The 12,223-nt window shown below is 45.1% G+C and overlaps 1 protein-coding gene across 1 annotated transcript in view; it reads right to left on the bottom strand.

Moving 5' to 3' along the window:
* Window positions 1–9,735, bottom strand: part of LOC139262757 (kinesin-like protein KIF28) — a 118,330-nt gene extending 108,595 nt beyond the window's left edge. The window contains exons 1-2 of the mRNA XM_070877909.1: window positions 9,682–9,735; window positions 82–273 (exon numbers count right to left, since the gene is read on the bottom strand). Coding sequence (XP_070734010.1) covers window positions 82–273; window positions 9,682–9,735 — 246 coding nt within the window. The remainder of the gene's footprint in view (window positions 1–81; window positions 274–9,681) is intronic.
* Window positions 9,736–12,223: the final 2,488 nt, after the last annotated feature.

Genomic DNA, 12,223 nt, shown 5'->3' with positions numbered 1-12,223 from the left:
ATCAGTTATAAATATAAAACCAAAAGTCAATAATGGTTGCATTCTAGTATCTTAGTTTTAAAAGAGGCTTATCTGACTGACCTGATTGATATATTTGCTGTGGGGTCCATCAGGCAGATAAACTCCTTGGTCATTCTCAATATATCCATCAGTTGACCAATAGCAATAATCGAAGATAAATGTTCTTTTGTTGCTCAGGTCTTTGGGATCCACAATGGTACTATTGTTGCCATCCATAGCGATGATACATTTGCTTCTCATTGCCTTTTCTCTCTTACAAAATCATGCATGGGAAACAACACATATTGATTAATTTAAAGATATTAGGGGAAACATTAGTATTCGCCAGCAAAGTTTCCGGTGCAACGGCCTCTGGAAGTGAACGCAACGCTAACCATGTCAAATTGGTCTGGGGGACATGGAGATAGGTGGCACAGCACTCACCTTCCATGCAACGCCGTCCTGGTGGCATTCCTGAAGGGATCCGGGACGAAGTTGCTGACCAGGTCCAGTGCTGCAGTTTCCCACAGCCTCTGGGAGCAAGGCTGTGGAGCTCGCAGGGAATTGTGGGTAATGAAGAGGTTTGAGAATTAAAGGGGCCATGCACACTGAAGCAATACAAAATAAAATGCAGTGAATCAATACATTTTTAAAAAATATTCAACATTTGAAAGAAGTTCCAAATGTGAAGATTCAGCTGTTAAAGCTGAATTAACTTCCTAACCTCAACAGTCATTGAAGGTTGGCATGCAGGTGCAGCAGGCGGTTAAGAAAGCAAATGGCATGTTGGCCTTCATAGCAAGGGGATTTGAGTACAGGGGCAGGGAGGTGTTGCTACAGTTGTACAGGGCATTGGTGAGGCCACACCTGGAGTATTGTGTACAGTTTTGGTCTCCTAACCTGAGGAAGGACATTCTTGCTATTGAGGGAGTGCAGCGAAGGTTCACCAGACTGATTCCCGGGATGGCGGGACTGACCTATCAAGAAAGACTGGATCAACTGGGCTTGTATTCACTGGAGTTCAGAAGAATGAGAGGGGACCTCATAGAAACATATAAAATTCTGACGGGGTTAGACAGGTTAGATGCAGGAAGAATGTTCCCAATGTTGGGGAAGTCCAGAACCAGGGGTCACAGTCTAAGGATAAGGGGTAAGCCATTTAGGACCGAGATGCGGAGGAACTTCTTCACCCAGAGAGTGGTGAACCTGTGGAATTCTCTACCACAGAAAGTTGTTGAGGCCAATTCACTAAATATATTCAAAAAGGAGTTAGATGAGGTCCTTACTGCTAGGGGGATCAAGGGGTATGGCGAGAAAGCAGGAATGGGGTACTGAAGTTGAATGTTCAGCCATGAACTCATTGAATGGCGGTGCAGGCTAGAAGGGCCGAATGGCCTACTCCTGCACCTATTTTCTATGTTTCTATGTTTCTATAAATGGGGAAAATCCCCTCAGCACTAACACAAATGGTTCAGCAAGCCAGGAAAGAGGCACCGAGGGTCTGGCATGCAGCTGTCCAGCTTTGTGCAGTGGGTCAACACTGCAAGAGTGGCCCTCTACCCACAGGGGCCAGGAGGCTGTCCAGAAAGAACGATGTGGGAGTACATCACTAAGGCCATCGCTGCCAGCAGTGTCACCCCCACCACTTGGCTCCAGTGCCCAAAGAAACTTCATTACCTCAGACCACTGGTCAATGCATCATCAAAAGCCATCTCCTAACAACTGCATCACTAGCCTCACACACTGCTCAATGCACGACACACAATCATTCACCTACCAACAATCTGCACCAATCACGAGGCACATCTTCCATTCCTAGCGTCACTTCACCCCCTTAGAGGAAATGGTGCAGTTCATTCTTGCCAGGGGCATGGCTGAGCCCTTGGTCAGGAACGGGGCTGAAAGGATACAAGATGCTGGTATCCTCATACGTTATCCTCCTTCTGGCATGCACCTCTTGCTTTCCCACCCTCCTGTCAGCACAACTCCACCCTTGTGCCTTCCTCATTTCACACACCCATGAAATGTAGCCAGCTCAGCCAGTGGGACCGCAGGCAGATGATTCCATCCTAGATATTGCGGCTACAAAGGGGCTGTCTAGGATGCATACTTCCGTCTGATTCCTCCTCTTTGGCATCTTCCTCTTCTGCGTCTTCCACTTCCCTCTGCAGTGGATGCTGTAAATGTGAAATTACAGCATAAAATGCTGGAAATACTCAGCTGGTCACCAACATGTCAACCTGAGATGTGAACTCTGTTTATATCTCCACGGATGTTGCATGACCTGTTGAGTATTCGCAGCATGTTCTATCTTAAAGACCTTCATTTACCATCCGAGCCCTTGCAAGTATCCAGCAGCATTCCCTACACACTTAAAACACTTTTCACATTTAATGAAGCAAGCCACTGCTTCAATAAAATAAAAAAAAAACACTTGCCAAACCCTAAATTCAAACTTACCTGAATGATGTTTGTGTCCCTTTAAGAGCTGCAGACATCACCACTGTCAGCCTGCTTGTACACCAAGTTAACCAGGTAAACCTGGCGTGCTTAGCACTAGGATCGAAATTTGTGTTGGTGACATTAATTCGACGTTGCACACCGACTGATGTCATCATGCTGCCATTTTATTTCCAGAATGCTGCAGCTCAAAGGCGTAGAAAAATATGGGGCGGGACCTGCCACCAGCTCGCGAAAGAGCGGCGGCCACCATTTTATCATCATTTCATGGCGCTACGGAGTATCAGGAAGGAGATGAATTTCTAGCCCATTGGGCATGGAAATCCACTGAATGCCATGCTGGAAGCTGTGCCAGGATCATGCCTGCAGGATCTCCAATGCTGATCCCACTAGAGTTTGTAGAGTTAGTGGGAGGGCATCTAACTTCCATGAGGTATGTGGGTGCTAGCACCACTGCACATGCATCGCTGGCACCCTCCAATGTCTAGCTGCCCAGTTCGCCACCGCCACGACCGTCCCCCACCCTGCCTGACCCCATACAATTGTCCATCAAACCCTTCAACCAATCTCAATTAGAAGAAAGTTGGGTATTTTTCAGCGATCTAGGCCACTTCGCTGACTTAGACTCTCTCCATGTGGGGACCATCCAGTGGGAGGCCAATACATGTCATCTCACTTGGCGTACCAGTCTCCAGTCCCAATTGAGTTGGAGAAGCAGGAGCTCCAGGACTAGGGAATTACTGTCCCCACAAATCCCCAACGTTCCTCCCACCACCACCAACCCCCGATGACATTTGTCTTTTAAGAGTTTAGCGAAAGATCCACCCCTAACAAGGTTGGGCTGCAAAATCCCATAGAGAGCAGAGAGCTGATTCCCACTGGAGTTACAGCAGGAATCCAGTGGACCCTCACCCCCCTGTGGGTTTTTGGCACCATTATATAAATGTCATTTTGTTAACACAAATCAGCACACTAACAAACTAAAAATCAAGAATATTCTCGATTCACATAATTTTGTTTATTTGCTCAAGAAGCTCAACGTTCTATTCCAGTTTGGCATTTGCAAAAACGTGTCTGAACCTTACCTAGCTGTTATTATATACAGAATAGATGCCAGTAGTAGATAATATTGAGGCAATATTTTACTCTGTAAACACAAACGTGCACTTCCACATTTTTGACTGAATTGCCGATGGTGTTTTTTTATACCTACTAGTACGATTTCTCTTTTCAGACTCACACTGAGTCCGTCGACATTAAGAATCATTTTACAATTTCATGTTGCCTGTGAGGAGCTACAGCAATTGGTAACTCTTGTCAAAAAGTCAGGTGCGTCCTGCACATTTTTCACCATTTACTCTAATGGTAGCATGCACTGCAATTTCCTACAGGCAAGGCTCCCCGTGGGGAGCAAAAATTGGAAACTGATTTTTATAGTCCCAGTATCAGTTTGGATCAACGAGCAGCACCAAAAAACAGATTAATTGGCCATTTATCGTCTCACTTGCCTCACCATCCTTGTACAGTGGAGGGGGAGTAGAGGGAGTGGGGTCCTCAGCTATGTTGTCCCAGCAAGGGTTGGGATCTTTCGGTTTGATTTTGGAGACAGCTGCCACCACTGCCCATTGTTGGCTGATTTGTGCCTGGAGCTGTTGGATTTGTGCTAAGCAGAGGGTGCGGTCTGCTTCGGGGGAAATGATGGTTTGGCACCGGTTTAATTCCCTTAAAGCGCCCCTTGCATCTTCTCACTCAGTCTGGTATTTTCTGCCTGTAGTTCAATATTTTGATCTAGCATTTGGTCTAGTTTCCATTGTGTACAATGAGCTTTGTCATGACCCTTTTGCACCCAGCATAACTGGTTGAGAAAGACAGAAATGTTTTCCTGCCAACCATTGCTTTCTTTTTGCAGCTTCTCTATCTGTTCTTTTAAGGGCTGAATTTTTACCACCATTCTGTGCCATTTTTTTGGCCAACGTTGTTTTTTTGGAGCAGACTAAAATCTGCAAGTTTCGCCAAAGTTTCTGCACCATTCTAAAGTAGCTGTGTCCGATTTTTTTAGTTCCCGATTTTACTATGTCACTAGGGGCGGAACCTGCTGGGTGCGCAATTTCTGGCCATTTAAGCGAGTTTGGCCAAGTATGATTTTTTCCTAAAATGGCGCTCTGCACCCTACTGAAAAACCTTACATACACTTAAGGAAATCGGCGCAGAGAAGAGAAAATCGGCGGAGAGAAGACAGCATTGTTTCATCAGAGCTGAAGACATGGCATTGGGGGGGGTTTGGGGGTGGGGGTGTGGGGGCCTTTCGGCCCAAGATAGGTGCAGGCCGGTGGTGGGGGCCTTTCAGCTCAGGATAGGTGTGGACTGGTGGTGGTGGGGAGGGGGCCTTTCAGCTCGGGGTAGGTGTGGGCTGGTGATGGTGGGGTGGGGGTCTTTTCGGCCCGGGATTGCAGTAGCACCAGCACTGTAGAGATGAAAAAAATCTATCAATGCTAAAAAGGAATAAAGGAATTTCATACTGTTTCATATATTGAGATTTCAGTCTGTTGTCCCAAGTCTCACTTAGTGATCTATTTTACAAAGGGGAAATGCTTTATTTGTGCCTCAGCTCTTCAGTGTGTCCCTCGTTACCCTGGCAACCTCAGTTTTTCGGCGCAGACCTTAAGCTCCACCCACAGAGCTTAAGGACAATCTGTGCCGATCCAAAAAGAAAGGTTATACTGGCGAAACTTGGAACTTTTTTTTTTAGGCGCAGTTGGGCCACTAAAATATCAGACGTACCTCAACAACTGCACCTAAAAAAATCCATGTGGAATTTTGGGCCCTAACTCTTTAGTTTTCTTATTTAACTGTACAGTGCACAAGTATGCTCCGTAAGATAAGTTGTCTCGGTCTTTGTTCAGCTTAAGTTTACTTTCCTGGACATCCTCAGAAAGTCCGTCAAGAATATAATCATAGTCCATGTTACTATGTTCTCGGATTTTTAGACGGTCGGTTGCCGCAGATGCGGCAGCATTTTCTGTCAGGCTGTCTATTAACTTCCCAGTGATACGCCAATGCTATTGTATTTCTGGTTTTACCTTTATCATACTTTCTCCCTTTCCCTTCTTTCAGGGAGTCCACTACCCAGTCTAAGTGACGATCACGCACAGTGAACTAAATCTCTCTGGTCACCGAATCGTAACCTTACAACTCCCAACCCTGTGAATCCCACTTCTGACACCACAGTAAGATTTGGATCACAGATCACACACAGATTAACCAAAGGGTTTCAGGAGTGAAGAGATCGCAAAGTCTCTGTTTAAAGAATGGATTCAGTCGAGAATATTTTGTGGACTTTATGGGATTTTTCTGAGGGTATTTTTTCCTATGCAGAGAGACCGCATGGCAGTTGACTGTGACAAAAGAACTGTCAGTCATCCAGAATGTATGGGTTCGCCTGCCAGTCCTAGCTAAAGGAAGGGAGCCATATGCAAAAGCACTTCTCACCTCCATCTCAGAAGAGAAGCAGAACAATGAACCCACCAACCCGGCCAGCCAAAGAGGGGCCAGTTTTTTTTTTCCCCAACACAAAGACCGAGATATGTCGCAGACTTCGGGCCATTAGTCCAATACATGTAGGTCTGATGGCCCATCACTGACTAAGCACCGGAGTGCTTAGAAACAAAAGGGTTTTAAAGATTGGTGGGAAAGATAGGGGTAGCAAGACTCCGATAAAGATAGACTCTTTTCCACCATTTCTCTACCTTTCTCCCTTTTGCTCTTGATGTAACAAAAAGAAGTACCAGAGGAGGTAGCCGCAGTTCCGCAGAAGAAGCCGCTGAGACAGCGAACTGCATCCCCCTCACAGGGTACGGCCTCCAGGCAGTGACTTCCCACAGCTGAGCTGAGCGATCGAGACCAACTGTGTGTGGTGGTGAGCCTGGTCGCGAGTGTCCCAAGCCGGTAACCAAATATCCCAGGCGAGCTGGGTGAGGTGTAAAGGCTCAGAGGTTTCTCAGAAGTGAAGTTTTTCGAGGCTATTCTGAGGAGGAAGCTTCCTTTGGTTTAGCCGGGCGAAGGGGCTGCGACTGGGTAATTCGTTGGTAGGGGTGGAGTTAGAATCCACCATAGCAACAAGGGAATTACTGCATGTTACCGGTCCTCAGTGTTGTACTGTATGTATGTTGTTTGTAACCTGGATCTTACTCTCCACAGAGACAGTGATTTTGTTTAGTAGTGCATGTTTTAGCCAGTGTATGTTAGGCTAAATAAATATAAGTACGATTTTTCACCGAAGCATTCCTGTCCGTGACTTATTCCATTTACACTCAAAATAATAATCCCCGGGTATAACATTTTCATTATGTGGGGGCGATTCGAACCGTCCATCTAGCAATTGGGCTAGAATCAAAATCGCTTACAGGAGTTGTAAGGCATTTTATTAAAGAGCGCCAGTTATAAGCAGAATCAGATGCAACATGTGATTAAAATAGATATAGTAGACATACAACCCGTGACAGATGAGAACGATCTATGGCCCTGGAACAGAACAGACGGACGTTGAGGCGGAACGGTGGTCTCTGAACAGATCCCGAGCTGGTGGAGGTGTTAGGCTGAAGCCTGTATGGGGGAATCCACCTCAGAGGTTTGAGCTTGACCAAGGTGTTAGGCTGAAACCTGCATGAGATCCATGAGGAAACTCTCTCTTCAGTCTGCCTGTTTCTCTCTCTCGGTTTCCCGTTTTTATACCTTATTTCGGTGGGAATGTGGATGCCTTGCATCAATCACTTTTTACCCATTCAATTGTCCAATCACAGAGGAAAGGGTACCTATGAGGTCGTCTTCTTCCTTATCTCTGTCTGATTTCCCTGTTGCCCTTTCAAGAGACAGCGGGGCTGAAATTGCCCTCCGCCCAAAACGGTGTGCATTTACCGTTTTTCAGGTGCTCCATCCACCCCAATGCATGGGGTGGACATTCTGGCGATTTTCAGCTCTTTGGTTTATGTTTCCGGTCAGGGCGTTGCTGTCGGGAGAGGGGCAGAAGCGTGGTAGGGTTGGTGTAACCGCCACTAGCAGGACGGAGGTGGGGGGACTATCAGTTAAAGGGGAGGACCACTGCGAACTCTGCAGCCACTTTAGTGGCAAACACTGGGCCACCAGGGAGGGTTTCGGCTGGGCCAGCAGCTTGGTACCCAAGATGGAGTGCCAGGCTACAGGCAGCCCGGCTGAACCCACGGGCATAATTGTCGGCCCGACCTAGCAGTCGGCCGAAAATAAAAAAACAAAATGGAGTCTCCGGCAGTGCGACCTCCCCTTTAAGGTTGGCCATGCCGCCCAGCCACAAAAAGGGTACCGACAGAAAAAGCTGTCAGTGGCATCGACCAGCGGCAGCGGGGCAATTCCGCACAGGGCAATTTCCCGGGGGACAATTTCCGAAAGGGAGTCGCCGCAGCTCGGTAAGGGGTTGGCGCGTGCACGACGTGATGAGAAAACGGTCGGGGCGGGCCCGTACACTGCTCCAAAACTAAAGGAGGGCAATATACAAAATGGCGGCCCCTCCGCGCTGACCGTGCGGTGATTCTTTACCGACCCGTGGCTGTCTCTTTGAGGCCCTTATAGAAAGTGGCAAGTTCGGCCCCAGCTGGTTTATCTTTAAGGCTCATTGCTAAATCCCTTATCGCCAGTGCTAGGCCTCAAAGGCTTGTTTTTCTCTCTCTGAACTTAGCTCCCTGTGTCTGCTGAGCTGGCACAAGCTTTTCTTTTATAAAATCATTGTTTCTTTTATCATTCGCAATTTCTTCAAATTCATGATTTCTTACACATTGCATCCCGTGAGACCTTGCTCTGTGCAAAATGGCTGCTACTTTTGCTTACATAACAACAGTCAGTAAACTTCTAAATAATTAGTTGTACATGAAGCTCTGAGACATTTCGGAAAGACCTGATAAGGTGTTACGTAAATGTAAAATGGTTCTTTATCCCATGTGAATTGTCGGCATGCAGTATGCCAATGGATAAATTTATCACGCACTTAATTTCCACAAATAACATGGACATTGACTTTGAGCAGCACATTTAAACTCTAGTCACACATCATTTCATCTTTAATGACAATATTTGACAATTGATCTGTCATCCTCATCATGACGAAGCTCACCTCTTTACCCTGGTCAGAAGCTCTGTTAAAATTTTCTTTTACCAATCCGTAAAATTAGATGATAATCCTTTACCCACCTAATGGGCCCAAGAAAACCTTTAGAAAAAGAAAATAACCCTCTTTCTGTGCCTGCTGCTCCTCGGCACCAGATTTCCCTGATGAGGTGGCACCAGGTGCCAATCTTGCAGCTGCCGGTTAAAATATGGTCAGGGTCTGAATGACATCATCAGACCCCAACTTTTCAATCTCTTGCTGGAGTGAGGACCTCACACATGGCCTGAAATGTGCCTATTAAAATTGCATGGGCTGTGTGAGCAGCGTGCCTTCGATGAGTGCCGCGCTGCTAATATTTTAACCCCCTCCGCAAGTCCCATTCTCATGGGGTGCATCATCATAGGCAGTCCCTCGAAATCGAGGAAGATTTGCTACCACTCTAAAAGTGAGTTCGTAGGTGACTGTACAGTTCAATACGGGAATTACACTCTGTCACAGATGGGACAGACAGTGGTTGAAGGAAAGGGTGGGTGGGACTGGTTTGCCGCACGCTCTTTCAGCTGTCTGCGCTTGTTTTCTGCATGCTCTCGGCAACGAGACTTGAGGTGCTCAGCGCCCTCCCGGATGCTCTTCCTCCACTTAGGGCGGTCTTTGGCCAGGGACTCCCAGGTGTCAGTGGGGACGTTGCATTTTATCAAGGAGGCTTTGAGGGTGCCCTTGAAACATTTCCTCTGCCCACCTGGGGCTCGCTAGGAGATCCGAGTAGAGTGCTTGCTTTGGGAGCCTTGTGTCAGGCATGCGAACAATGTGGCCCGCCCAACGGAGCTGATCAAGTGTGGTCAGTGCTTCAATGCTTCAGTGCTCCACCAGCTCAAGAACAACAAGGCATGGGTAAGTAAGCTCAGGGTTATAATTAACTTGGAATACCATTTTATCGTCAGATAATTTAAGACGATACACCGTGGCTTTTCAATGCATTTTTAAATTGTTCATTGCCATCTTATTTTTGCAGTAAATAATAGATTACACACACAGGTTTCACAGTGGGAATTCACTGGTATTTTAAATATTGAAATGGATGATCTTACCTGATTGAAAGGGCGTACACGAACAGCAACTTTGAGACTATTCCCATTAAGCATTATGAGGTTTCTCAAGTTAAACAGAGCGATTCTGTTTGATAAAAACATACAGTAAAATGCAACAAGGAGAGGAAACTATCTTGTGAGAAAGTTCACCTGCTTCACACACTGTTACTGTTCATGCATTTGGCCCTTGCTGATGTCTTGTTGTGGTATTTTATACGCTGCTGTACGAAGAAGGTGACCTCTGTGTGAGAGTATTCCAGTGCGTTAGATGTAATGTCAATGGCATGTCTGAAGCTGAAAGGTGTCCAATCAAACATTGGTACTGGCCCCATTGGTAACTGAAGTAGGATAATGGAGAAAGCACTGAATTATTCTGTGAAAGGCATATTAATTTTTTATGCCTATCAACCAAGCTTTAGAAACCAATATACTGAAGACATAAAGTCACTGGATTAAGAGAACGAAAGACATTTACAAATAATGAAGTACAAAAAAATCTTTATTTTTCATTTTGGATTTTCCTTTTATGAAAGTATTTAAGGTTTGAAATTTTTAATTAAGTGATTTAATTATTTAAAAGTCATCAATTTTACAAAGCTCATTATTAATTTAATCAACAGTCTCCTACATGTGACAACTGTACTGAGATTATGTTGAACTTGTTGAGGGCTTCATATAATCATATGCTAAATGAGCAAGGAATATATTTATTAAGGTTATCAAACAACTTTACATACAGCAGTTCCTTCTAGCTTGCAAACCCCATCTTACAGACTGCCGAGCTCCATTCTTGATTCGACTGGTTGTTTATTACAACATTAATGTAGCATTAACTGGTGTTAAAGGAATGCCTCTAAATTACATTCTCAAACTAATATGTCTTCTGAACAATATAAATCATTTGGTGGTGGGCTAAATGTACAAATTTTAAAAGTCTGTTGCCCCAATTTTTAATTTTGATACTATTGTAAGGTTAGCCGAGGCAAATGCACTTTAGGTACAAAGTGGTTTAGCAATGTGCAACAATAAAATAATTACCCTATTGAACAAAAGTTTTGACTTTCCTTTAATCGTTGTGGTGCTCCTGCTTGGCGAGGTGTGTATATGCATCAGAATATCTCAACAACACGGATGAAATTCAGTATACTGATAATAAATAAAAATAAAGAAGATTGAGGGAGACATTGAACTGACGGGAGCCTGATTCTTGCTTGAGAAATTGGCGATCGACAGTTGAAAGCCTGGTGGGGACCTTGTGCACCCATTTTCCCATCTGAGAAGGCAGATCTTTAAATGGGCACCTAAAACAAGCTGTGTAGATATGCAAATCGGGGTCCCATGACTGTTGTAGTACCCCGACTGCAACATTCAAGGAGAAATGGGTGAAGCATGTATGGCGCATGCCAGTCCTTTTTTCCAGGCATTCAGAAGCCTAACTGGCGGACCTGAAAGGAACCCCTGGAGTCCTCTTGCAAAACGTGAGAATTTTTAAAAAAGATTTTTGTTGGGTCAGTTTGGGCAGGACTGCTCCTTTGCCCCACAAAGATCTGGCCCACAGTGGACCCTTTCTTGCAATCATCCACTCACCCCCGTCGGCATCCACTTCCCCCCCACCCCCCAACAGATTGTGTGAATCAGCCGGCCTAATTTCCTCCTGAGGAAACCAGGGAGTGGCAGCAATGTGCCACCGTAACACCCACAACTTAGTGCAAAAATGTTAATGAGGCCCGAACCTGAAAGTGGTTCTGACTGGCTGACCGCAGGTCACACGGGCACATCACCAATATTGCACCCATTTGGCATCCAAATCGAAAGTCTCCCACTTTGAGTTTCATATTTAAGGAACATTCAAAATAAAATGTTCAAATTTTCTCTCATTTCTTTACACGATCATTCTGCCCATACAGCACAGTTGCGATGGTTGTCACTGATTTAAAGAGTGACTTTGATGGTGTTATTAGCTTACCAGCTAAGATTGACTATTTTATGACATTGTTATTTTAGAAGTAGGGCTATTAATAAATGAACACCTTTGGACCAGACTTCAGTAGGATTTTTATTAGAGCAGCTTGTTAAAAAAAATTCCCACATAATTGGTGTCATTTGAAGGAGAGGTTTGTGCTATGCTAATAACACATTCTATCAATGATCGCCAGTATCTTTGCATTGAGAGAAAATATTGATAACATTTTCAACAAAGTATAAAATATAAAAACCATCAAGTGTTCTATTCCACTAAAATTTTGTATATTACAACAGTGACTAGTGAAGCTCACATCCCGAAGATGAATGAATAACAAAAGATTTAATTCTTGCTTTGTTGCATCACAGTGTGGATAAATTACACTAAGGGGCTGAAATTCAGCCCTGCTGGAAACCTGGTGCTCCTCCTGACTCTTTGGGGCCAATACCGCTGAAATGTTTTCACCGGTGGCCCAATCCATATTCAGCTCCAAAAGTGAAAAAATGGGTTTCAGCGCTAAGGAACCCTTCCAAAGTGTATTTTTCAGTGGTGTGGTGTCTTAATTGGAGCGGAATTCCC

Source organism: Pristiophorus japonicus, chromosome 4, assembly GCF_044704955.1.
Source record: "Pristiophorus japonicus isolate sPriJap1 chromosome 4, sPriJap1.hap1, whole genome shotgun sequence".
Taxonomy (NCBI): Eukaryota; Metazoa; Chordata; class Chondrichthyes; family Pristiophoridae; genus Pristiophorus; species Pristiophorus japonicus.
This window is presented reverse-complemented; position numbering and strand designations above follow the sequence as displayed.